Source organism: Microtus pennsylvanicus, chromosome 4, assembly GCF_037038515.1.
Source record: "Microtus pennsylvanicus isolate mMicPen1 chromosome 4, mMicPen1.hap1, whole genome shotgun sequence".
Taxonomy (NCBI): domain Eukaryota; kingdom Metazoa; phylum Chordata; class Mammalia; order Rodentia; family Cricetidae; genus Microtus; species Microtus pennsylvanicus.
In genome coordinates this window covers 31064888-31085279 of record NC_134582.1, presented here as the reverse complement: position 1 = coordinate 31085279, position 20392 = coordinate 31064888, and the positions used below count along the sequence as shown (strand labels likewise).

General features: G+C 46.0%; 1 protein-coding gene across 1 annotated transcript in view; it reads left to right on the top strand.

The window, feature by feature from the left end:
* The first annotated feature begins 869 nt into the window (after window positions 1-869).
* Prdm6 (PR/SET domain 6) overlaps window positions 870-20392 on the top strand; it is a 101127-nt gene continuing 81604 nt past the window's right edge. Inside the window, exons 1-2 of the mRNA XM_075970838.1 lie at window positions 870-1583; window positions 9711-10018. Coding sequence (XP_075826953.1) covers window positions 986-1583; window positions 9711-10018 — 906 coding nt within the window. The 5' untranslated portion in view covers window positions 870-985. The remainder of the gene's footprint in view (window positions 1584-9710; window positions 10019-20392) is intronic.

The following is a 20392-nucleotide window of genomic DNA, read 5'->3' as shown; positions in this document are numbered from 1 at the left end:
CTCTTTCTCCTCTCTCCCTCCCGTCCTCCCTCCCTCCTTTTCCCCAACTCCCTTCTCTCCTATCCCTTCTCCCCATACACGCGCGCGCGCGCGCACACACACACACACACACGCACACGCACACACTCACACGAACGCACACACATGTATTTGGTGCTGTCGTAAAACCCACGTGTCCAGCCGGGGGGCTGCCAGAGCAGAGCCGAAGCTCCGAAGCTGCCGAGCGCTGCTGCCAGAGGCGGCTCGGTCCGGCATCCTCCAGCGCTCCGGCGCTCAGCGGAGCTGCTCTTGCGCCCTCCGCGGGCCTCAGCGGGCTTTGACGTCTTTTGCTGGCATCCCGGGAGGGTTCCAGGCTGCGGGTCTCTAAGGCTCTCCACCTCCTCAGCCTTGGGGTCATGTAGCTCGCCCGGGGCTTCCATTCTCCGGCCTCCGGAACGAGGGGAAGCCAGTACCGGCCGCCGTTCTCCATTCCCAGGTACGGCGGGGCAGGACTAGGACACTGAGTCGTGGGCCCCTCGCACCGAGAGGTTGGAGGTCTGGGGCAGGGGGCGGGGGGCGAGACTGTCCCGCCTCCCGGCGCCTGGGGCCAGCACGGCTCCGGCCCTGCGCCACTTCGCCTGGGGTTGGCTCCAGGGCGCTGGCTGAGGGCGGGGGCGACGTCCTGCCTAGATTTGTGCCGGAAAGCGCCGGGTCTTGGGGTCCCAGTTTAGCAGGGTAGGAGCTGGGATCGCAGGCTGCGAGGCGGCGCGCGGTGCACACAGCCACCTCTGCGCCGCACCGCGGCTTCCGAGTAAACTTTGCGCCCGGGTGGAGTTGGGAAGCGGGGGCCGCGGCCGCGAGCGGTGCTGCCCGAGCTGAGTGGGGCTCTAGTGCTCCACCCAGGTCCCCGCGGTCCTCCCGCACGCCCCTCTAGTCCAGGCCAGGGTCTCGCTCACGCTGCGCTCCTCCCTGCTCTCCTCTGCTCCCCCAGCTCGAAGCGTCGGACATGCTGAAGCCGGGGGACCCCGGTGGCTCGGCCTTCCTCAAAGTGGACCCAGCCTACCTGCAGCACTGGCAGCAACTCTTTCCACACGGAGGTGGCGGCGGCCCGCTCAAAGGCAGCGGAACCACGCTTCCCCTTGGCGCACCCCAACCCCTGCAGCCGCCAGCGCCTCCGCCGCCTCCGGAGCGCGCCGAGCCTCCTCCGGACGGCCTGCGGCCACGGCCCGCCTCGCTCTCGTCCGTCTCGTCCACCCCGGCTCCCTCCTCCACCTCCGCCTCTTCTGCCTCCTCCTGCGCCGCCGCCGCCGCTGCCGCCGCCGCGCTGGCGGGTCTCTCGGCCCTGCCGGTGGCCCAGATGCCGGTGTTCGCGCCTCTAGCTGCTGCAGCGGTGGCCGCGGAGCCGCTGCCCCCAAAGGACCTGTGTCTGGGCGCCTCCACGGGCCCCGGGCCGGCTAAGTGCGGTGGCGGCGGCAGCAGCGCCGGGGATGGCCGTGGCGTCCCGCGTTTCCGCTGCAGCGCCGAGGAGCTGGACTATTACCTGTACGGCCAGCAGCGCATGGAAATCATCCCGCTCAACCAGCACACCAGCGACCCCAACAACCGTACGTAGCCGCAGCCCTAGCTCGCCCGCTCTGCCCCGGCGAGGGCGACAGCCGGCAATGGTGGAGGAGGCCGGTAGGGTCCCAGGAGAATGACACGGGTGAAGGGTGGGGGAATCTTGGTCCAGGGCGCTGACCCGCGCTACCCACATCACTGTGGCAAAACTTTTCTGGAGTCTGAGAAGAAACGGGTGCCCGGAGTCACCTTGGGCTTCTGCCCCTCCGCTCTCTTTGGACCCCCGGCTTCAGAGTCACAAGGTTTTGCCACCCCAGTGGCCCTCCGCCCTCCAGAAGCCCAGTGTTCAGGGCCAGGCGGGTACAGGCAGCTGGCGGTTCAGATTGCAAAGGTAGACCCAGCCTATCCTGATCGGAGCGAGGGAGGGACTCTCGGTGTTTCCAAGGAAGCATGGACACTGAGGTTTGCTTCTCGGTCTTTATTCCACCTTTGGAGTTAACGGTGGCAGCTCATTTTCGGGCCCCGTGATTATCGAGGTCTTGTTTTTCTTTCTTTTTCTTTTTTGAAACAATAGATCAGTTTCTTCCTACAGGTAGGTATTAAAAGTAGGGCTACCATTTATTTAGGCGCTAAAGAAAAAAGGGGGAGCCCACAAAATGAGAAGAAAATTTCCAGTGTCAGGACAATGTCTTTCGTTGCGGATCCCGCATTTCCCAGCAATCCTTGATCCTGCGGATGTTTGCAACCAATGTTGCTTTATTCGTTTTTAACAAAAACAGTTTTTTTAAAAAAAGTTAACAGTGATGGCAATTTCATAAAGGAACATACCTCTTCCTTAAGTAAGCGGTGAAATGATTAGCTACCTATCTGAACTTCGCAAAACTTTCTGTGTTCATAATTCCAAACGCTTCCTAAGCACAGTTATAGTCTGATATTTTGAAACAAAATCCTCAGTGAAGGATCAAGAATGTGTTTTGATGCGCATCTCTACTCGGTATTTTCAAAAATTATGGTATGTTAACACCTAAGGTTTTTGACATATGCGTTAAGTAGACTTTCTAAAGACAGCGCAACTGGGTGAGAGTTACATCGAGAGTAGCATTCGTCCATCGGTTTTCTTCAGTCCATTCTTCCTTTGGTTTCTGTATAAGAAAAGTAGATGCCAAATATTTACTTCTATTTTAATAAGTTGCTCCCTGCAGCATGCCTGTCACACCAGAAAGTTCTTGATTTCTCACCAAAACGAAACGATATAATTAGTATAGTAATTTAAAGTTTTCTAAGCTGTTGCTCTGGTAAACAACAACAACAACAAAGAAAGAAAGCTATGGGCATCGAGGCTTATCACTCTTCTTGAAATACTTCTTGTCATAGAGATAGCAATTGCTAACCAAAAAAGCGGTTGTGTTTACCATTTCCTTTCTGGTGTCTAAGGGTAAAATATTGCTTTAAGAGCTGAAATTCCAATTTTGGGGGTGCATTTAACAAAAAGACTAGCATATTTTGGGATTTCAGACCATTTTATAAAATTGCATTGTCTTAATCGAGTTCAAAGATGTGTGTTTCCTCGTGAATTCCTTCCAGATGTTGTCTTACAACCCGTTCTTTTTAAAGTGTGAAATAGAAAACTTGGCAGTAGTTCTTACTGCTAAGCAAAATATAATCATTGCAGATTGGGAACACCTTATCAAACTTGCAGTTACTTCTCTGTAAGAAATCTGGGTTGGAAAGGATACTAACTCTGGCTTTGTGTTGTGTTGTGTGTGATTTTTACAGGGTAGCAGCGAGGTATTTTCACTAGAGAAAACATGCACCAATCAGAGAAAGAATTAGGACAGATTACTAATTGACATATGGGTATGAACCAGTTTGTGATCTAGATAGCTTCCCCCACCCCCTGTTAGAGAGAATGATCTGTGGTTTTATTTATTGCTATTTTGTTAATCGTCTGGTATACTCTTTTGAGTCAAATGGTTTGATTCAATGTTCAAAGTGCAGGAGAGAGGACAGAGGAAGTTAGATTGTTACACTTCACTCGCTTGCTAATTAAAGGTACAGTTGGGAGGAAAGTAGAAAGGGAACGTAGCTCTGGGTAATGGGAAACGGCCTCTGGTCCTGGGCAAGTAAACTTGGGACTCTTAAAGTCATGCATTGTATGGTGTGTTTTAAAGACGAGCAGTGACTGGGTTTAATCTAACGAGTCATTTCAGACAAACCCCAAACGCAAAGACTTAAAACTTTCCCAGGTGCTTGTGGAGTTGGCGTTTTGGCCCCTTGAAAGACAGAAAACAAAAGCTTCCCCTCATTTCTGTTCTGCATGGGGAGGAGTGAGGAGAGGAGACGTGCGGGGGGGGGGGGTGGGGGGGCGGGGAGGAAGGGGACTGAAGGAAGTTATTTTAATTTCCTCACGAGTATTTCTATAATTTTTCATGAAGTGATCATTCAGCAAAGCATCACGTTGTGACTTTGCATTAAAAGCGTATCAAGTGAGTTCTCTCGTTTCTTACTAGGCAAAAAAGCTCCTCCTCATTTCTCCCCTTCCTTTTGCGGTGATTAGTAAGGCAGGCCACCATTGCTCAGCCACACCTTGAGACTCGGTTGGCGTGGATTGCAGAGGCCACAGCGAATACACGCTTGTAGTTCTTTCCTAGCAGATTTTCAAACATGCTGAACGCAAATTAGCCCAAGTGAGGTCCTTCAGTAGGTTCCTATTATTGAACTGCCTGCGAGTGATTGAGGTCCGCGGTCCACCCAAGCTCTCTAGGCTCTGCTGCTCCTCTCCTGTTCCCTTAAAAGTCAAGTGCTGTGTCAGGCAACACACAGAGCCCTTCTTTGCTGCTAGGTTGCCCGATCCCTGGGGCTCTTTCCCAGTGGCCTCTTCTCAAGTTCTGGGTAGCTGATGTGTTTTTTTCCTGAGACCTAGTCAGTCCTCCTGGAGGATGGTGGGATGTAGTTACTGGGCTTGCCCCAGGATGTGAAGTTAGCGTTGAAGATAGCTGGCATCATACCGAGATGGCGGCTGGAAATGAACCTGTTCTGATGTCTAGGCGTAGAGTTGGGTCAACCTACACCTTAGCAGTATGGGGGTGCTCTCTGACCCTTCTGATTTAGAAAAGCATTGCTAAGCAGGGAACCGTTTGGGGAACGGTGGGTGTGGAAGCAGGGTTGCAGACTTCCCTGCAGGCAGTGACACTCTCAAAAGGTGTGAGGGAAGGGACGGGGAATAGCGAAGGATTGGCTTCAGTGGGGTTGCAGGGAGTTAGTGCTGGAGGATGTGGGAAACTGGAGAGTGTCCTGAGTTCCGACTTTATCTGAATCTCCCCTCACTTCTTTGTTGGGGGTGCTTCTTGAGAACCTGCTAGCGGGATTGTAGTGCCAAGGAGACACACCCTTTGCTCCACTGCCATCCAGAGAATCTGGCTGTTAATGACCAGCAAGCAATTTATTATAGATTTCAGACCTGGTCCCCTGGGGGAGGGACTTCAGCGTTGGTGTGAGGCCTTTTTATATTGTTCTATTTTTCTTTTTTCTCACGTGTTGTGTGCCTTCCCAGCCCCACCTCATAACACACATGATTTAGCTATTTTACATCATTCTTTACCCAGAGCCCTGAAACTGAACATAGAACCATATATTAGATAGAGGTTAGACGAGGTGGCGACTGTTTATTTAAGGTGATAAAATGGTCCATCAGCAGTAATCTCCGTCGATATGTGCCACCAGGAGATGAAGGATGAGGGGACAAGCCACAATTAATTGCCCTATAGTTTTGTAGGAGAGAGTGGAGCCAGCCCAGACCTGCTTCGATCTCCTCTCTCTGCCCCTATTCATCATCTCTGCCTTGTATATGGCGGCCTCGCAGGGGCAGAGGGCAGCCAGGTTTATCTCTGTGCAATATTCTCTCGCCCTCACACCCTGGCGTTCTCATTTAATTTATTAATACAGTCACCAGGAGACAAATAAAAATCCACATATTCTCCCTCCCTCTCCCTCTTTTCCTCCCTCTTTGTCTCTTTCATTGGTCCCTGGGCCAAGTCAGCAGGCTAGGCTGAGAAAGCCCTGCATTTCCGCGTGTTGCTGGCGGCCAGAATCCCCAGCGCATCCCTGTGAGCTGGGCCACCACAAAAGGTCCTTTTTCCTGGCGGCTGCCAGGTTTCGGTCTGCCTAGACTTACTTTGGAGTTGGTGAGGATGGTTGAGGCTAGGCGATTCCCTATTCTGGGTAGACGGGCCTGGTGGGTGTCCATTGCGGCTGGGTCCTCAGAATACATAGGCAGTCCTTCGTGGCTAAAAGCTGAGGGAGACCTTTAAACCGAGTCCTTCGCAGGCGAAGGCATCCCTGCAGGGTATCACTCTTTGTCCACACAGGTCCTGTACAAGGAAAGGCAGGACGTGATGGAGCCCTGGAAAGTAACTCAAGAGTGAGGCTCCTGGCCGGCATGCCTGGGCTGCCCTAGGACCCTCAACCCACTTTGTCTTCCCCTGGGGGCTTTGAACTCCGGTTGCCAGAAGGTGGCACTCCCGGGACCGATCAATGCGTCCCGGCCCCTCAGGGCTTGGCCTACGGGACCGAGGTCTGCGACCCCGACTGCCGCTGCCCAGAAGGATTTACAGCCAAAGCGACACCGGCTCAGCGGGCTCCCAAGTTACTCCGCGGTTTCCTTAACAGAAGGATGTGAGAGTAGGAGGGACTGTGCACAGCAAAAGAGGAGGCGATCCCAGGCAAAGTTTGGTAGACAGAGTTCTACCGACACCCACACTTGCTTTTCAGTTCTTCAGCAGACATCAAAAACCCTGAAGGGCTTTATGTTTCACCTTTCCCAGAATGAAAAGAGAAATGTTAGGAAATTGTCGCATGGCCTGTTTTGCTCCTTTGCTCCGAGTATAGGGTTCATTTAAATAGGGTGAAAATAGTGCGTGCACTTGAAAGCATTCCCACAGTAGAAAGGAGGTGGAATGGGAGTGAAGGAACTCTCTCCACCCAGAAGGCCTGCTTTGGCAAGCTGGTAGCCCACAGCCTTCCTCATGGACCCTGGGCCGATGTGCTCAAGAGAGACCTAGATCGCCATAATTCTGTACCCTAAAGTGACATTCACATCATCTTGTGAATAATAACTGTAAACTTGTGCTGAAACCCCTGGTTTTAAAGGCTGGAATGCGGTGTGGGGAGCAGTCTGAGGATCTAGCTGGCTTCTCCTTCAAACCTTTTTATGTGGGTGTCTGTGGCTCACCAGCTAGAAAGCCCTGTTTGCCAACTTGTAACTATTTGTCAATCCTGAGAAAAAAGTTTCTTGTTCAAAACTTCCCCAGGCTCCCCTGGGACTCTGAGACAGGTTAGAAAGAAATGTCTTCAGTCCGAGGGATTTTGTGCAGTAGAAATGTTGGAGATTTTACATAACTTTATTTTGACGGCGATTGGTCAACTCTTCTGGGAGGAATATTTTTACATTTTTTTATTAAGGCTCATATTAAGTGAACTAATTAGCATGGGCTGGGCTTGGCTACTTCTCCGTGAATTTAGGATTTAGTCTTCTAGATTTGGGGGAGCCTCAGTTCTTCAGAACTTTACAAAGTGATACTTTGGAAGTATGCTGTAGAGAAAAACAAGACCCAACCATGGAAGCGGGAGTTAGACAAGCGTTAGCTGTCATTCACTCCAAATATTATTGACGTGCACTTCTTTTCTGCGGGGCAGTGGCTGCAGTTAATTGCTTCTAATCTGTTTTATCCACGTGGGCGATGTGACGCTGCACAGATAGAACTGGGAAGCTGATAGGATTTTTGGCACGGGCTCTTAGGTTGTGCGTAATACATGGTTTTTGTTTTCTTCTCACTCTTTACTTACTTGAATGAACCAGAAAGGAATAATCAGTTAAGCATTCCCTGAGGTGATTTATATTTATTTTCATGGGCACATTGCCTTTTTTATTGTCATTTTAAAAAAACTATTTTTTTGTTCAGGTGGTGAAATGTCATTTTAATGCGTCTGCAATGTCAGACACATTAAAAATTATGGATAGTGGCTATGTATTTCCCTATTGTTATACTTAGCTTCCTCAAGTCCAAGAGAGAGCCTTCCCTATAACTCTATAACTCAGTCATGCTGGAGTTCTTCTCGAGGCCCCCAAATGGTTACATCAGTAAACTCTTTCAGTTCTATTGATTGAGTCGTGAGTTGGTGTATAAAATTCTCTTGGCTTTCATTAGTCTTCCTGAATCTCTGCTTTTGAAGCCTTCCGGGCTCAGGCAGACTGAGATGGGAATCTTTGCGCTGTCTCTTTCCAGTTTCTTGGCTCTTGGTCCTGATCCAATGCTCCCCGAAATGTCTTTTGCTTCCTCTGCAAAATGGGAATTGGACTACATGGAGCAGCAGTTTGCTGCAAGGCAAACGCAAGACACACAGAAGGCCTTCAGGGATAAGAGTTGCTGTCGTTTTGTTTCTACAATATCTTGATTTTGTTTGTTGTTGTCCACAAGTAACAGTATGAGAGGCTGAATGGAATATTTGTTCCTGAATTGTTGACGTATGAATGAGTGTTAATATCCTCTCATCTAGGCCTTAGGGTCAAAGTCTTGAAGAGTTCTCACATTAGCCTGTGTTGCTGGCAGAGGGTGGGCATCTTTGAGTTAAGGAAGGCATACCTGCAGAAACAGGATGTTGCTTCTCATAGAAAGCTCAGGGATAGCTGCTAAGAAGTCACGACCAGCAGATCTCCTCGCTCCTACAGTGACTGGAACCACCTCCAGTGAGATATGGGATGTTCATGTAGTCAACCATTCTTATCAAGCAATCAGCATGACAAGGGTTCTCGTTCCATTCTGGGTTGTGGAGGAAGGTTCCGTGTGGAAAATTCTTTACTGATTTGCGTTGTCACGAATATCTGGGATGGTTCTGCAGTTTCAGCGCAGACATCTGTGAAGGCTAGCTGCCGTGGAGGCAGGGGGCAGGTGTCAAGAAGCCCCAAGGGCAACTCAGGTACCCTGATACTGGTTCTTACCATTTCCACCAGTGCAGCAGCACCAGGTTCCAGGGGCAGTGCCACAGAGCTCAGCTGCGGGAGGACCCTGAGGGTCCCCAGGGAGGCTGAACTCAGGAGGCGGAGTTGCGCAGGCAGGAGTCCTCTGAGCAGGCTAGCTGCACCAGGGAGTAGACACAGCGGCTCCGCCAGGCCCATTAATAACCCTTAGGCTCTGCGATTCCGACAGCACGGTCGCTGAAAGCCTAGCTTCTCCTGTCCGCCTGGCGCTTTCCGCCCAGTTCGAACCAAACAACATTGGGTGTTTTGGAGAGGCGTGCCTGGAGGGTAGGAATCCCCGTGAGTGTGAGCTGTCTTCTCTGGAGTAAGTTAGGAACAGCTTCCGCAACAGCGTCACTAAATGAGACAATCTTATTTAACCTGGGCTCAGCCTTCTAGGCTCCTCATTGAAGCATTACCCCGAGCATTAGAGACTCTTTACCTTGATCCTTAAATTTCTTATCTGGTTTGGCCTCTGGGAAGAACTTGCACGTACACTCACTACCGACACCCCCACTGTCTCCTAGTTCCCACTTATCCTAGAAGACTGGAGTCCCTGGGGTGGGCGCTGGACAGAGACTAGGAGCGCAGCTCCCAGAGGGCGGGGACTGGGGCTTGCGCTCTGGCGACAGAGTTGGAAGCGGTGGAGTCCAGCGTTTGTACCTGTCACTCCCGCTTTGATAGCCCAAGAGCAGAACCAAATACTCAGGCGACTATCTGAGATAACCGGTTGGACAAGAAGCAGACTTCTGGAGGATGCAAGGATAAGCAAACCCTGAGGTTTGCTGGGGGAGGGCGAAGGCATAGGAACCGGTGAGGGTTAGAGAAGAGAAGCTTAAATGCAGGCAACTTGAACCGGAAGCAAAAGGTGCAAGCGTTAGGAGCCTGGAAAGCACACCTGGCTATGCAAACTCCACAATGAAGCCCTGAGTTGATCCCAGCAGGCATGTTTGAGTTGCAGGTTCCCAGGGTGTGGTGCGAGTTCCTTTCCGACAACCTATGGCCTTGGCGCCCTTCTCTGGTGTCTCCTCAACAGGTGGTTTGTCTGCTGCAGTTAGGGAGTTTACCCGAGGATAGTCTCCCACCCCCCTCACCCACCCGCGAAAAAAGAGACCGGGTTAACACGCTCCTTTCTCTCCTTCCCTGGTGTCTCCCACAGGTTGCGACATGTGTGCGGACAACCGCAACGGGGAGTGCCCCATGCACGGGCCATTGCACTCGCTGCGCCGGCTTGTGGGCACCAGCAGCGCTGCGGCCGCTGCACCCCCGCCGGAACTGCCTGAGTGGTTGCGGGACCTGCCCAGGGAGGTGTGCCTGTGCACCAGCACTGTGCCCGGCCTGGCGTATGGCATCTGTGCTGCGCAGAGGATCCAGCAGGGCACCTGGATTGGGCCCTTCCAGGGCGTGCTCCTGCCCCCGGAGAAAGTGCAGACCGGCGCCGTGAGGAACACGCAGCACCTCTGGGAGGTAAGCTGCCCTAGCTAGCTGAACACCTTGCCCTGAAGCCTGGGCCCTGGGCAGAAGCCCAAACCCCATCCTCCGCCCCTACAAGGGACTGAGTTCCCCTCTTCTGTGAAGGGCTGGCTTCTGAAGTTCTGGCAGTGAGGGGTCTGTGGGTTGCAGAAATCGGAGCCACCTTAACCTGCTTGTGTTCAAACTGGGAAGGATTAGCCCCTAGGCCTGTCAATCTTGAAGAAAAGAGAAAACAGCCTAGGAGGAGGTAGAGTTACCTAATGAGCTAGGTGACCTGAATGCCAGGTTCCCAGCTCTTTTCTGTGCCTGGAGCCACAAAAACAGAGAGGGGACAGTAGGGTAATTTCTCAGATGAAAACAAGCTTGCAGTGTTAAGGAAAAGTGCTTGCTTGCTTAGTAAGAAGGAACACCTGGTCCTTGATGCTACTTAACTGGAAAGATGGTGAACACCTGTAACCCTAGCACAGGGAGGTGGGGGTAAGAAAGTCAGAAGTTCAAGGTCACCCTAACTTACATAGCAAATTTGGGGCCAGTTCTAGGTCATCTAAAACATTTTTTTCTCCTTTTTTGGGGGTGGGTGGGTAAATGCTGACTGTGAGAGACCAAAATATGGTCTAGAACTTTGAAAGTCTCCAAACCCCTTTATGAGTTATATTGTAAATCAAAACTTAAAACTTTGGTTTCCCTTCTGGCAAAGTGAAACGATACAACTTTCAACGAGGTAGATAATCAAAGCATGAGAAAACAGCATTTTGTTAAAAGGTAATCCGGACTATGATTTAAAAATATCGTATCTGAAAAATTCTGACCAGAGCTTCCTGCTTGATCACTGAGGTCCACTCCTGAAAGATAGAGGATTATAATCAGATAATCCTTTGGCTGATTTTAGCTACTCCACTCGTGGAGAACTAGTTTTGAAAGACTAACTACTAGAGGCCATAATTGTAGATGCTGTAAATCTACAGCCTGGTCAGAGTCATCAGAAAGAGTTAGCTGGGTGGTGGTGGTGGTGCACACCTTTAATCCCAGCACTCAAGAGGCAGAGGCAGGTGGATCTCTGTGAGTTCGAGACCAGCCTGGTCTACAACAGCAACTTCCAGGACAGATGAGGTTGTTACACAGAGAAACCCTGTCTCAAAAAAAGCAAACAAAAAAATAAGGAAGGAAAGGAAAAGTAAAGAAGTCAGAGTCTTATTGTACAAGAGTCTTATTGTACTAGGACTTCAGTATGGGGCTATTTCGGCAACAGCATGCTTTCTGGTTACACATGGCTCAGTGGCTTGTCAGTGTGATCATTTTTGTGGTGAACTGTCCCAACTCACTACATAAAACTTAATAATCCATTTACATGTCTACTGAGATCCCTCTGACCAGCTCTGTGTTAGGGACTGGAGAGAGTGTTGTAACAGTTACTGTCCAGAAGCCTCACGTGACTGCTGGGGTCAGGGGACTGAGGCCTGTGTTTGCAAAGTCTCCCTTGATGGAGGAGGAATGTCCCTCAGAGGTGAGGACGGGGCAGCCCAAGGGCTGCCTGCTCTGTACTTATCCACAGAGTCCTGGATCAGGGCTTCCAGTGTCCTGATCACTCCTAAACAGTTGTTGGAAAGCAGTTGAACATTTTTGTCTTTCTGGATGGAGTTTCTGAGCGAGGGGGTCAGGGGTGGACATATTTATGTCACCAAATGAGGCTTTTCTTAAAAAACCAAAACCAACAGTAAACATTCAGAATTTTAAGGTCCAGAACAGGCAGGAGGAAGTCAGTGGTCTGGGATGAAGCTGCCTAGCAGAACGGACAAGTAGAACACAATGAGAAGACCTGGCTTTGACGCCCTTCCTTGTTGCTTCTTTTTTTTTTTCTCAATAATTCAGCTGTAACCTCCGGTGCTTCACGTTTAGAAAGTCAAGTCTGTCCATGCACTCTTCATGCTCCAGTGGTGTTATTAAAGACTCTAATATCACATTGTTAAATGTCTGCCGATGCTTTTCAGGGAAACCCGCAAAGCGGTGGTTTGTGGTCCAATACAGATATGTTCTATCTGAAAATGTGAAACCGGACTGATCCCGCCCTCTGAGGCTTGTCTATTTTTAGACTTTGGAGAACAAAGCCATAAATGTGGAAAAAAAAATTCCCATAGTTCATTTTTTTTTTCCTAGAAGGCTTTGAGTGATTGGGCTGCTGGCCTGTAGCCACTACACAGTCAGACGTCAGCAATACATATTAACGAGGAAAGCCATGAAACTGCTTTGTTACACTTTTGATTAGTACATGGTGGGGGAAATAATTCTGTCATAATAATAAGACTGCTTTCTTTTCTTGATACTTCCACGGATTTAAAGTGAGTTTCACCTCTTGTTTAGGGTATGTGACTTGTGTGTATTAGGAAGATGTATAAAGTTAAGCTCTTGGTGTTAACTGACCTACTAGGTTTGTGCTTGAATGATCTATCTATAGGCTCCCACTCCTAGTTCAGAACATAATTAATCTATTTTATCATTCCTCTCTAATAATAATTAGAATAACTCTCATTTGGGGGGGGGCTGAAGGGATATTAAAATTTCAACCATGTAAAATATCTCCTGAGAGGTGGTAAAAATTTGTTCCTGACTGGGGTGCTTTAGTGGCAGTGACCATTTGTGGTGACAGGACCCTTTTTAAAATAGGGCCTAGACTTTCATTAGTATAATTACTTTTAAGATATGAAGTATGAGTGGCTGGGAATGTAGCTGAGTTGTCAGAGTGCTTGCCTCGCGTGTGTGATTTCCTGAGTTTGATCCTCAGTACTGTATAAAATTAGGCCATTTTGTGGGAGGTGGAGAGGGATCAGGCATTTAAAGTCAGCCTCAGCTACATAGGAAGTTTGAAGACAGAAGAGGCTGTTTAGAGACCCTGTCTTACCAAAACAAAATATTAAAAAATGAATAAATTATGATTTAAAAATTTAAGTGTCATGATTTATGAGATATTTGAATCAAGTCATTTTTAATAATAGGCAAGTATAAATATTGAATTGCCTTTTAAAATTTAAGTTTGCCTTCTATCCTGAAAAAGTTGAATCATTGTTTATTTCCGGTAGCGTCCATGACTGGACTACCCCACAGATCTTCACAGGAAAGGCTTCACAGCGGTTTTGATGACTCACAAAATATTCACATAAATATTATCTTAGACATTTTCTAAGATACAAATTCTACAGCAGAATTTCAAGAAAGTGACTCATGACTCTTCATTTTAAAAATCAACCGTAAACATTCTTCTTCTTAGTCTTTTTTTCTTAGTACTTTTTGAAGAAATGTCTTCATACCTAGAGTTCAATTCTCCGTTCCGGATAGATCTCACCGGGGTAGCTTATCTTTATTTCGGTACAGTAAATGGATTGCTAATTTCCCCTACTCCTCTTTCTGAGTGGATGGTGGATCTTTATTTCAGTTTACAGTTCACTGTGTGGCTGGCTCTGTCTTAGCAGTTGTGCACAGGAAGGGTTAGGAGAGAAGCAAACAGATTCACACCTAGGTACTCTTTTAGATCACTCATTAAAAGCTTCATTTAATTCGTAAGAGAACTTTTAAATGTTTGCTGCACGTTGCCATGGAGAATTCGTTTGTAAGCATGCCGTCATGTTCTAGGTTAGCGTTTTCACTGTGTATGATCCCAGCGATGCAGAATACAGCAGCTTAAAGGAGTTAGACACCATCTTACGCTACCGTTCTGTGCGATTTGAATCTTCAGGCATTTATGAGGGGAGCTTGTCCTTTCTTCAATTCTCCATGTATCCAATGATATAAGGTTATTAATTTTTCCAGTGGAAAGAGATTAGCAAGTTAAAGCCAAATTTAAAAGACAAAATCCAAATTACTTTTTTTTATTTGGCCAGTTACTTTTGGGATTCGAATTTTAATGTGTTTTAAAAAGTGACAAGTTTAGATACTTGAAACAAAACCATTACAGAAAACACTAAGTGGCCCTATAGCTACATGCATTTATTCTAACCCGATGTGGACACAGGCTTTAGTTCTATTTAGATGTATTGGGCAGAAATCATACAGAGAGAGCAGACTCTCCACAGTTATGTCTTATAGATGGGAGTGAGATAGCTTTATCCTAATGTGTTCTCTGATGAAGATGTGAAAAGGCACATTTGATTCCAACATTTATGAAAACATCATCTTGGTTATTAATGTGCTTTTTTTTTCCCCTTGAGAGAAATTAGTCTAGCTGTATATGGTTTCCTCTTTCTGCTTAACATCAGAATTTAATATGACTAGACCCGAGGAATGCACACAGTGTATACTTAATATTCTGCTGGAATAAAATACCAAAGTTTGAAATAAAGTCACAATCTAAGATAAGCTAGAATTACATCTTTCAACTCATGGTCTCACTTGACAAGAAATTTTAACAACAATGACAAAATAAAGTTGTACCCATTTTCACCGTAATTTTTTCCCCCTGCTAATTGAGATAATGTAGTAGCTTGTTAGGATTACAGTCAAGGTTCTGGAGTGGAATTTAATTTTATACAACCTGTCTTCCCTTTCGCTTGAATAAGCCTGAGTGTGTCATTGTCATTCACACTCTGTTTAAAGATGAGTTGTTTTTCTTCAGAAAATCAAGGAGGATAGCATAATATGGGCTTTTTTGTGGTTTGACTCTGTGCCATAATATTTTAGACATAATAAGGGTTCTGCTTAAAGTAGATGGTCTAATTTTTAGCATTACCATTTAGCTTGCATCAAAAAATATTAGCGAAAACCAGTGTTGAATATATATTTCATGCTGCTAAATGTTTATATGTCAAAACCGTCATAGGCAATTGGTACCAGAAGGAAATGGACTGATTTTATTTTTTTGACTGTGCTGTGTAATTTTTTTATTAATAACTCTATTATATATATACATGCACACATAGATATATATTTGGGTGTGAAAAAATCATTTGAATCAATACTTTTATATTAAGTTAAAAATCACTTAAAATTTTTCAGGGATAATATTGTGACTGTAAATGTCATATTTTGTTTTATACACTCTGGCTCATATCGGCCTTTTCACAAGACAGGGAAAGACAGGTTCTATAAATTTTGTGACTGTCACGTTACAGTGAAGTAAAAATCATATTTCAGCCACTTATCACTTAGTATACTACTCCAGCTATCAATGTAGTTATAAATAAGTCAATTTCACAAAACTCCAGTCATTTCTTCATTAAAAGTGAGCTACTGCTATGTCCTTGCTATGTTTTCAGTCAGGCACCCTAACAGCTGGCGGGCATCCCTGCCTTTGCCTCATTTGATTTGAAGATGTCGTTTATAGAGGGTGCCCGTTTGATAGAGTGAGAGAGGTTTGGAGTTTTACATAAACTGTAAAACCATCTGCTGCTTTCTGGAATGGTTTCCAGCATTGTGTTAAAAATCAAAGATGTAAGGCTTCACGTTGGCTCTGACAGGGTCTCTTTTAAGTCCTTTTGGCTTAGGTCTCATAGTCTCCTTGGTTTTCCAAATCCCTAAAAGACTTAGCTTAAAAAACAAAACTTTAAAAACCTATTTGGAAATCCTTGCATGGGTGAGGTTTCATCTAAGCATAAACTTGACACGGCGTATGTGGCAGGAGTAAATGCCTTATAAAGTTGACGTATTCTGTGCACGCAGGACTAGGTTTCTCATTTATTATCTGGAAGTTGACTTTTTTGTTTTATTGAGAGCATTTTGTCCCTGGGAAGAAAATGATTCACAAGTATTTCTTGCTTCAAAATGGCATTGTCTTCTTCTGTAATTTGTTATTTTTCATTCCTCTGCCTTAGTAGCAGAATGGAGGAAGCAAAGTGGGCGTCTTAGAGGTTGCGCTGAAGACACAATCTCTTCCCCATCATACGTCAGGCCAGCAGGTGGTCTGATGGAACCGTGGTCCCCAGAGACTGATGGAGGGTGCCAGCTCATTCCCCCAGGCAAATTACAGCAGTGTTTGTGAGAAAGCTATGCTTCACCTTAGAGTCATAGAGAGCTGTAGTGTAGTTTTATGGGTTAAACACGTTCGATCGAGTGGGAAAACCTGCACCTTGTTCAGCTCCTGCAGTAGTAGGGAGGTCCCCTTTTTCTCCAGGGATGGCTGTGAGACATTGGTGGTGTGTGCAGATGTTCTGAAGGCAGCCGTATATAAAATCGGAGCCTGCCTCTCTTTTGCTTTCTTTCTGTTTCAGAACCATATATGCTCCAAGATTTCATGAGTTCAGACATTCCTTGTGTATTTACACAAGAAACATAGACTTAGCATAAAAGTCGGTGAAGCCAGGGACCGGCATCTTTTTTTCCCCCCGGTGAGCGTTTACCACCTCGCTCAGATAAGTTACAGAATTCCATTATCCAAATTGTTACACATGTGTGACAGAGGTTGACCTTTTGTCATGTCAGTCCTCTTGGTGTAGGCCCCAGGCTCCAGCCTAATGGCTCAAACCCTGATTTACTCACTGTAATAAGGGCAGGAGGTCGAGCTTGTCGGCTGGCTGTTCGTCCTCTTCCCGGAGCCTGGCTGAAGGCTGTTAACACAAAGCTTTTCAAAGTGAATTTACAAGCAGCAGCCCTGACAGAGGCCAATCAGTGCACCATAAATGTCAGGTTAGTGAGACTGAGCAGTAAGTAAGGCACTGACAGTACACTATTGGCCGGAATCAATTGGCCAAGGATTAACCAAGATGAGTAATCTATGCGCGGAGGGCTTAGGGGACCCAGTGTGCTGCCTGGGTTTCCAGGTGGGCTCGGGAGATCCACCTGTTAGTGGACGAGTGAGGATCGGGACAGCGTATGTTTGCTTTCGTCCACGCCGGTGTGATTCACAGTTTGGGAGATTAGCACGATGGTGGAGCCCGCAGACTCCGAGACTTGGTGATTAAAAAAAAAAAAATTGGGCCAGCATTAGGAGAAAAGGAGAGATAAACTGTTATGATATGGGTTGTCAGGGCTGGGGGATGTTCCCACTGTGTTACAGTTCATACATTACAAGGTCAGTTGTTTTTTTTTCCAGATTCCAAAACTGTAATGGTTTACATAAACGCACAGACATGAACACGCCTGTTCCTTTGCTCCTCACGAAGCTCCGGAGCATGGAACTTTGGTGGAAGTCACTAATGAGTGATCACGGCTTGAGGGTCTGAATATCCATGAGATGCGGTTTCCCTACCAGACGGAATGTTTTTATCATTTTGTGTAATGACAGCCTAGACAACAATTCATTGAGCTCTGAAGGCATCGGCATTAAAAGGGAGGAATCCATTAAAATGCCCCATGCAAGGATTTATAAATTAGGCAATTTCCTTGATTATTGCAATCATTTACAACATTGATTGTTCCAGTGTGGTATAGACAGATTTTAGCAATGATCATTGACAGCAAGCGCATTGTCTGATATCTATAGTTACTGATCACTAAAATAGGTCACTAAGCCCCCACCCCGCGGTTCCTGCTCTCAAGGTCAGGCAGCCTTGCTAGGAAGCTTCAATTACCTCCAGAAGAGACTCACCTAGGCTCCCAGAAAGGAAGGGCAGGTTGTTTTCAAGGTTACAGAGTTGTTTATTAGTTATTTTGAAAATACCAACACAGCATGTGGTTCAGCCTAGCTGGACACTCAGTCCTCCTACCTCAGTCTCCTGGCCTCATTGCGTTATTGTAAGGTTTTACTCTGGCTTTGGAGAAGGCGTTGACCGCACCCGTAGGAATCTGATCAGTACACCTTTGATAGGATGCCCGTTTCAAAGGGTGTAAGTTTTGCAAATTGCAGCTGTGAAGTGTTTGTTTGACTCCAGATCTGGACATCAATAACAGGTTTTATTTGTTGGTCCTCAGACTTCTAATTATCCAACAGATATATCGTAGAGTCCCTGGGTTTTAGGTCAATTAGTTCTGGAAGGCATAATAAAGATGCTGCTACAAAGTGTGAACTGCTCAACAGGCAGCGGGTTCTTCTATAGGAGAGCGCACACGAGTTCACTGGTTCTTAATCACTAACCACAAACCACAAGTTGCTTTTATTCCTGAAGTATCAGTGATGGGCAAGCCAAATGTGTCTGCAGGGCTCCATCCAATGAAAGCGAGCTGTGTGGTTTCTGCTTAGTACGAAATAACTGACTTTAGGACATTTGCTTTTAATCATCATTTTTCTCGTTTGAAACATTAAAACAAACCGAGGCTTGTGAAATAATAACTTTTGAAAAAAAATGTCTGACACTGCTGGACATACCAGAGGGGGGGGGCTTGATTTTTGTCCTGATTGGGAATGTGTAAGATTTTTATGTCAAAGTAGTTTTCTGTTTTAAAAGGAGGAATGTTGCATTTCAAGAAGTTGGGGAAATTGGTGGCACTTTCTGTTCATTTGGCTACCGTTGCCGGCTAAGTCAGAAGTTCATTTTCATTTCAATCAGCTGGAAAACTCTCTGCTTAGAACCAGGGAGAGGGCAGCATGTTCCCTGCTGGGCCTCGGCTTTATCTCCTTATTTTCATTTATATAAAATTTCCCCCAATAACATTTCTGGTTTCTGTCTAGTATTAAAAAAGCAATGTGACCTGCCCTGTCTCAAATGAACTGTGAATGAGGCACTCAGTATTTTAAACGATTCTCCCAGGGCCCCTGTACTATTATTTAATAAACCATAATCTACAGTAGGCGGTTGTGAAATCACGTCATGGGATTTAAGCTCATTTTATTAAAATGAACAGTGTTCTTCACTCTGTGATAATTTTAAATTAAAGTGGCCTCCAATAATGAAGTCTCATCTTTAGAAAGACTCAGGGTAATCTAATGCAGTAGAAACGACTTAAGTGCTTCTTAATTGGAATCAAAGCAAATGCAATCAAGGCACGTTTTCAGCATCTTGTAAAGCATCAAAAGCTTGTTAGCCTACTTGGGCACAGTAATATTTATTGCAAGGAACAGCGCTAAGTCCTCTGTCTATTCACAAAGACCACAGAAGAGTAGGCAGCCCCTACGCCTTGTAGATTTTTTTATATTTATTTATTTATTATGTATACAATATTCTGTCTGTGTGTATGCCTGCAGGCCAGAAGAGGGTACCAGACCCCATTACAGATGGTTGTGAGCCACCATATGGTTGCTGGGAATTGAACTCAGGATCTTTGGAAGAACAGGCAATGCTCTTAACCTCTGAGCCATCTCTCCAGCCCCAGCCCTGTAGATTTTTAAGGGAGAATATAGTTCTTCTGGAACCTGTGATGTAAAGATATACAAACAGAAAGCAACCTAACCACAACCACACTACTAAAGGAAGCATTGAATTTCAGCTCCTTGTGATATAATGCTTCACTCCAATGATTTACGGAATGGAAAGTCCATTGTTAAGTTTTAAGACAGTATCAATGGATTTTTGCATTAGAAGTAATTAATGCACACATAAGAATTCAAATGATATAAAGCTACAAACAGCACCGATGGCTTTCAGAATGGCCTGCGAGGGAGGGCTGAGGATGAGAATAGACGTTTATTCTATGGAGCCGCTGCTTTGGAAAAGGATGTTTGTACGATGTCCTTGATACCCCAAACAACATTTTTATAGCAACACACAGTGGGACTGTTTGCCCAGGCTCTACAGCAAATGCTTAAATTTGGTTCACAGTGAGCAGGTTTGAATTCTAAGTCTGGTCTCACGCACCCATCCCTGTACCTTGTGAGAAATTTAGTTGACAGTCAGCAGATCCTTTGGTATCACAGAAACACTTCTGATCTTTAAATATGCTCTATAGTATGCATGCTTCATAAAACAAGAGGCCTTTTCAGGACTGTTTCTTCAAGGAGGAGAGAAATCTATTTCTTGTACCTGGAAGAGTTAACAACAATCAAAAAAAAAAGGTGCCAGCATGCTCTAAAATGCTTTTTTTAAAATATGAAGAGCTGAAATTATATAGCTATGTGTTAGGCCTGAGAGAAACTACTTAATCTCTCCCTGTGTGTTAATCAAAATAATAGCTTAGAATGCTGTACAGATATGAGAAAATTTGGGCAGCAGTGCAGAATTCCTCCCACTTTCAGTTGTATTTTAGTAGTAAATTTCACCTCTAGTACACTCTACATAGATAGAAAATAGTTTGGGCCTGGGCAAGAAAAAAGATCAAAGTATGGTACTTTTGAATAAAAATGTCTTTATGAAGCCATCACTATATATACAGTAACTATCCACCAATGAAATTTTCTAAAGAATTTGATTATTTATCTATGAAAACAGAAGATCATATACACGAGACCACAATATGCATCTTGGACTTAATTACTTACAACAAAATCAGGTTTAAATAATATTTTAATGCAATGTTCAAGCTTGCTCACAAGTAAAGTATTATGTACTAAAGAGATATACCACACAGTGTAGA